Here is a 6,590-nt window from a genome sequence, read left to right on the forward strand (position 1 = left end):
ACACTATTTTTGGGAACGAAATATCTGTGTGGAAAAACTTGCAAATTATGGTTTTAACAATCATAGTTTACTGTTCCTATTTTCTGTTTGGAGAACTTCAACCGAACTCGATTTAAAAAATGAACCATAAATAAGTTTTAAAAAATATTACATTACAATACATTTAAAATAAATGTCTAAATATTATTATTAGTACTATGATATTTAAAATAATACATATTTTAAATATAAGTGTAAATATTTTAATTATTACATTAAACTTTAAATATTTATATAACAAGGTCACACTTTTCAATGATTGACATTCATAAGCATTAACCAATTCAATATTTAAGATATAATACATTAATCAATAAAAATTTGCAACAACATTGTTTTGGCTAAATTTCTTGATCATAGCCAGATGCCTTTTTCCATTTTTATGGCTTTGCATGATAATTTCTGAGGCAGTTTGAACTTTACAAAATGCACAGTAAAATTTAAACTTCTTCCTTTTTGTCAATGCATTTGTTTCACCTGTTTCTTTGCTAGTAGCTATTTCATTTTCATTATCCAGACCACCTAAACCTTGACTGTTTTGCACAACTTGATCCTCCTTTCTAGGTTCCAGTATGCCTATGTTTGTGGAGGTTATGCCACGTTGAAGTTTTTGACCATCTAGTCTTGCATCCAACCCTGAATTCACGGTAACAATAGCCTCAATAGATTTCACAGTCTACTTTTTTTTTTCTAAGACAATGATGTTTTGGTTCTCTTACCTATCTTTTTAGTTCTCAGTGATGCTTTTGCCTTGTGCTTCTTTCCCTCAAGATGATTATTCAACCCTTTCTCATTTGTGGTAGTAATTTGACATAATCCACAACTCCACTCCCGCTTAGGTTTCTTCTCCACACTAAATCCAGAATGATGATTGTCATCAATTGTAGGAGGTTTCCCTGCTTTGCGTTTTGCACCATAAGGATCAACATCTGGCTTAGCCTGCAATAGTATTAAAAAAAGATATATGCTCATTGGCTAATTAAGAACTTCAATATTCCCAATATATTAACTCCATCTCAATTGACAAATAAGTTATGGTAATGCAAGTATACAACTAAGAAAATGTATTGCTGATAATCTTCAGCCAAACAAATAAGATGAAAAATATATTTTTTATTTTTTTTCTCTTACAGATACTTATTATAAAAAAATTATCCAAACAAACTCATTTAATTATTCTTCAAAATCTAGATGTAGTCTAGTGAGACCTTTGCCCACATGGGTTCTTTACAGGATGTACGTTTCAACCACACATGACAGAACTTTTTCTTTTCTAGCAATCATACACAAAATTTATTTATTTAAACATTCATTTATTTTGAACGTATCATCAACACTTTTAATTTTTATTTTATTTTTCTACCTATTACATCGTAAATTTTACGATACTTATATATTTTAATTTTCTCTAAGTGATTTATAATATAATGGTTATCTATGAAACATTTTTCTTTTTTTTCAGAAAAAAAAAAAATAAATGTATCATTAATAGGAAGAGGTCACGGGTACAAGGGTACCCAGCCCTTACTTTACCAGTCCCAAAAAAGAAAAACCTGTCCTCTGGTAAACAACAGATATTTTCTTTCTTACCTATAAACCAATTGTTCCTAAAACCAAATAAATTCCTAAACTGATAAAAGTATACCCCTAAACCCCCAACAGAAAATCCCCCTCCTATTCCTATCCCAACATATTCACATATATATGTGCATGTCACCTAATCCACCAGTCAACTCGTCATAGACATTAGCAGTTCCGTGACTGCATCAAAAGGCTAGACAAGTTCCAAGGCATGCTGCCCATGGCAGACCTTGTGCTTCTGATTAAATCTGTTTTTGCTGATTAAAAAAAAATAAAAAATATCCTCCAACAGCATGTGTGAGTGTGACTAAGGACCCTCAAATGATACTTTAAATTTCTCTCTATCAAAAATAAATCTGTTTGAGTATTTTCCTTTGAAAAATAGGATACTTTAATTTCTTTTTTCTCATCTCCAAAACTGGTAATTAATACTACATTACATACAAAACATGGTTTTTTCCTCATCCTATCCTGAAAAAAAAACATTTCTTCAATCAAAACACACTAACTACCCTCAGAAGTTTTACAAAATACTTTCAAAATAGAAACTCAAAACACAGTCAAAACAAGTCCTTACACCTCACTTCCTTGAGACATGTTCAAATTACACTATTCTCTCCACTCTCAAAGAGATTATTATGTGTCACATTTTAGTCATTTAGTTCATTGTAATGTGAACTAGCTTCTTCTGTTGTAAACAAGGAGACAGTTGTTTGAATCAGAAACGAAAAGAGAAAACATAAAGCCCACTAAAGAAAAGGGAATAAATAAAATTAAAAACAAAGACAAAAACAGAATGAGTTAAGCAAAGCATTGTACACCGGCCAGTATGATCACTTTATCTTTGTTACTCTGTTTGATATCAATTTGAGGGGGAAGTCGAGGTTGTGAACCACCAAATATGTTGTTATTGATCGGCTTGTTCATTCTATGATTCTGATTCAAAGACATCGAAACTTGTTCTCGAAATGAGATTCCAAGTACTCTCTCGACTGTTATTTCCCTCATGACTTCCTCCTCCAGTTCTCGCCGTTGTGCCATCTCGCGGGCAAGTATCTCTCTCCTAATTTCTTCCTTCTCCAGCTCCCGCAGTATTTGCTTTTTCTCCAATTCTCGCCGGAACGCTTCTCCAACATTGACTGGCACCGGAGTTAGGAAAACTCTAGGCGCCGAAACATTGCTGGGATAACCACCTGATGAAAACTCATACCCTGGACAGTGTATGGTTAGTAAAACGAACTCATTGGGACAGAACAACAAATGGGTCTCTTGGTGAAAGGAACGCGAAGATTAGAAAAAGAAAAAAAAAAAAAGTGTTACCTCGTAATGGGCTGTCGAAGACGTAGGTGCCGGTGGAAAGAGGGTGCGGCGGCGGCGGCGGCGGCGGTGTCCTTCGATCTTGGACGGCACGATATTTGAATTCCATGGAAAAATGTTGAAGCGTGAAACTAACGTAAAAGATGGGAGAAAGAAAAAAGAGAGGCAAGGAAATGAAAGACAGTGAGCGTTTTTGTGTTGGATTTGAAAGAGTGCGTTAAATAGGTGTGAGTGTCTGTCGTCTGAAGGGGGTGTTGGCTCAAAGTGTTCTGTGGGGTGCCATGGATTCTGCTCAAATATTCAGAATTCACCGACTCTATCTTTCTGAAAAAGGAAGAAAAGGGAGAAAGATAAAAATAAATAAAAAGATTTGTTCTAATTTTGAATGGGACCACTGGGATTTGATGGGAATTTTCTTACTTTTTCTCAACAGATTTCATCAAATAGTTTGTTAGAATCGGATTTTAAAAAATCGATTAAATATGTTAAAGATTGAGGTTGCTTACCACTTACCAGTAATTAAAGCACTAATTAAGAAAATTAATAAATAAGAAAATCAAACTATTTATAATAAATAATTAAAATACTGCTTGTGGATAATCAAATGCTTTTCACCTGAATCTCTGAAGATTAATTAAATAATTGATAACAAAATATTTTATTAGAAATAAATTAATTAATTAATAATTTTTAATGTTTTGCATTTATTTTTTATTTTTCTACTCAATCAACTTATTAGCATATTTTTATTATTTTTAATTAACTAAACATATTTAATATATAATATTGAATATAAATCTGGACAAATTCTTAATATTAAATATTGAATATGACTTTGAATACGTCAATTTTCTCTGTGTTTATTTTCTTTAAATTGAAGGTAAATCTATTAAATATGATTTCAAAAATAGTGATAAGAAATTTATAATAACTCATGCATTATTATCTAAGGTCCAAAGTATTATAAGTATTTTTCCTATATTTTTATATTTTAGTGTAGATATTTTGTATATAATATAATTTATAAAATTATCTTAAATGATAGCCTCTCTAGGAGTTTTTTTTTCCAATAATTATTTTAAGAACTTTTTCTAATCTCTTATCTATTTTAATATGTTTTTATTTCTAAATTCCATTTTAATATTTTTTCCCAAAAAAGAAATTACCAATCATGAAAACTAACCTTCTTATCACAATAAATTGTTATCATTAATCTAAAATATAATTTTATATATTAAAAATGTTATTTATTAAAATATTAATTATATCTTTGTTTACTTCCCTAAAATATATTAGTTTAATTACAAAGGTTTTCATGTCCAATAGGGTTATTCAAAACAAACACAATGTTTAATGTACCGGCAAGGTTTGGAAATTCAAGTTGTGCATAACAACATAAACGATTTGAGATCTCCCCCATAAATGAACTGGGTACAATGTGTTTTTTAGAAGTGGCGATCGAATCTTATGTGAAAAAAGAGAGTTTACCATATAGTTTTTTAAATTAGGAGATTATTACATTTTCTTTAGGATATGTTTGATTTTACAAATAAATAAATAAATGCACAGTGGGTGTTTGATGTTGCTAATGAAGTAAGCTTACTATTTCTCCACATACATACGCAACATCAAATGATTGTCTTTTACGTAAAATAAAATGAAACTAAGATTGGTGGAATTAAGAGAAAGAAATAGATTTTAATTTACCAATCTAATTTGCAATGTTTTTCTTCATTTGGAGTCATTTTAGACAGCAAAAATTATAAAGGCATATATCCTTTATTTCAATTAATTCACAATTCATCCAAATGATTAGTAGTAAAGAAATTGATTTTTTTTAAAATATAATAAAATGAATTTCATAATATATTTTAATAAAATATAAAAATATATTTATTTTTTAATCCATTAATTTCAATTCAATTCACAATCCATTCATTCTTTCCCATGAAAAACTAATACAAAACCTTTTTATGGTATTGAAGAAGACAAAAAAAGGGTCACATCACCACTCTCCGTCTTTCAATGGTAATTAACTCTCTGTGTGGGCAGTCAAATTCGTCTCTCTCGTCTGCTGCTACATTCAGGAGCAAAACCAGGAAATTTTATTACGAGGTCCAAAATTTAATACATGGTAAAACAAATCAACAATGACCATTTTTTACTATTAATAACTATATAAAATTAAATTAACAAAAAATTATGATATATGACATTTTATGAATGTAAATATAATAATAAATCATAATCATTATTCTCTTTTTTTTAAAAGGTCATTCATCGAGTTTATAAGATTGTGGTGAAAATTTTTAAAGTTTGTGACATAAGAATATGATGATGAGATAGATTAAAATCATTGACTTCTTTCTTTTTGAAGAATGGAGAAAGACTTCTTTGAATTGTCATATTTCAACTACATTATAAGTTAGTTTACTATAGCTTGCTTAACAAATATATATAATGAGAAAAAGAAACTAAAATAAAATATATATATATATATATATATATATATATAATTAACTAAAAGCAATATTAAATATTAAAAATAAAATATATATTATGCAATTTATTCGAGAATAAATTGCATAATGTATATTTTATTTCTTATTAACAACTATTGTTATAAAAAAATTATAAAATAATATAAAAGCAAAACTAAATTTTAATATAAGAAGAATAATATAATATTATTTTGAAAGAAAAAAAAAACTCCCTTGCAAAGTGCAAACACCAACTAGAAAACACGTTTACATAACTAATATTGTTTTCGGCTTCTTAAAATGTTTAAAGTGGGCCGCTGTAGAAAAGTGACGGAGAATAAAAGAAAAGAGGTCTGCAGAACACGAGCTGGAGAAGGCGAGATGAAGTTTTAGGAGGAAAATATAGTTTAAGTGCGTGTTTGCTTTAATTTTTTTAATGTGATTAATCACTTAAAAATAGAAGCAACAAATACTTATTTATTTATGCATAATGAGAACAATGGACGTGGAGAGAAAATCTCCAATTCAAAGTTACATATAAGTTGTTCCAAACATTCTGTATAAATGTACTGTTCTAAATATTTAGAATATTTTATTTTAGCATTCCTTGTTTAAATAGTGTCGACATATATAGTAGAATATACTATCGAAAGCAAAGTGTGATGTAACAATTCCATTGTTTGGGTCTTTTATTTGGACTCTTATTTTGTTTTTTTGTTAGCTTTTGCTTTGTCATTGACATGCGCGTATATTTGCACGGTATAAAGAAGCATAATTTTTTTTCTTCTGTTTTTTTGACTGAGAAAAGTTCATGCGCGTGATATGTTCTCATGACATCGATCGATCTCCTATATTCTACTTACATTATTTCAATTATTAGTTTTTGACTATTTTTATTATTTTTCGTTTTGTTTTTGTTCTTTTTATTTCATTTTTTGTTTTCATTGAAATTAATTAGGTTATTTTTTCACCTTATCCACTTCCTGTGCTTTCACATGCAATTTCACGGGTTCACTATTGTCGTAATAACGTGGCAAAGGATGTGTGAAGACTGAAGACAGTGTCAGACTGCGTAAAGGTGCATGCGGGTTAATGGGCGCGTGAAATCCACTCCAGAAAGTACTGTTTGGTAGATGACCATGTTTGATAAGATAACATGATTTTTGTTTGGAT

The 6,590-nt window shown here is 29.4% G+C and overlaps 1 protein-coding gene across 2 annotated transcripts; it reads right to left on the reverse strand.

Annotated features, from left to right (window-relative positions):
• Positions 1 to 294: 294 nt before the first annotated feature.
• Positions 295 to 3,284, reverse strand: LOC114394517. Of its 2 annotated transcripts, none has more exons than XM_028356127.1 (4): positions 2,941 to 3,284; positions 2,458 to 2,831; positions 759 to 978; positions 295 to 675 (listed from the first exon to the last, which is right to left on the reverse strand). In XM_028356127.1, exons 1-4 carry the CDS (start codon positions 3,044 to 3,046, stop codon positions 350 to 352), a joined length of 1,026 nt encoding a protein of 341 aa, XP_028211928.1. In that variant the 5' UTR covers positions 3,047 to 3,284; the 3' UTR covers positions 295 to 349. The 2 variants fall into 2 exon arrangements, with proteins under 2 accessions (XP_028211928.1, XP_028211919.1); XM_028356118.1 differs by having other exon boundaries at positions 2,440 to 2,831; positions 2,941 to 3,282.
• Between the last annotated feature and the right edge of the window lie 3,306 nt (positions 3,285 to 6,590).

Source organism: Glycine soja, chromosome 2 (assembly GCF_004193775.1).
Source record: "Glycine soja cultivar W05 chromosome 2, ASM419377v2, whole genome shotgun sequence".
Taxonomy (NCBI): domain Eukaryota; kingdom Viridiplantae; phylum Streptophyta; class Magnoliopsida; order Fabales; family Fabaceae; genus Glycine; species Glycine soja.

Coding starts and splice junctions, on each gene's coding strand:
- LOC114394517 (XM_028356118.1), bottom strand. CDS start 3,046: ATGGAATTCAAATATCGTGCCGTCCAAGATCGAAGGACACCGCCGCCG. Junction 979..2,439: donor AAGTGATCATACTGGCCGGT/GTACAATGCTTT, acceptor ATACTATTGCAG/GCTAAGCCAGATGTTGATCC. Junction 676..758: donor ACTGAGAACTAAAAAGATAG/GTAAGAGAACCA, acceptor CCGTGAATTCAG/GGTTGGATGCAAGACTAGAT.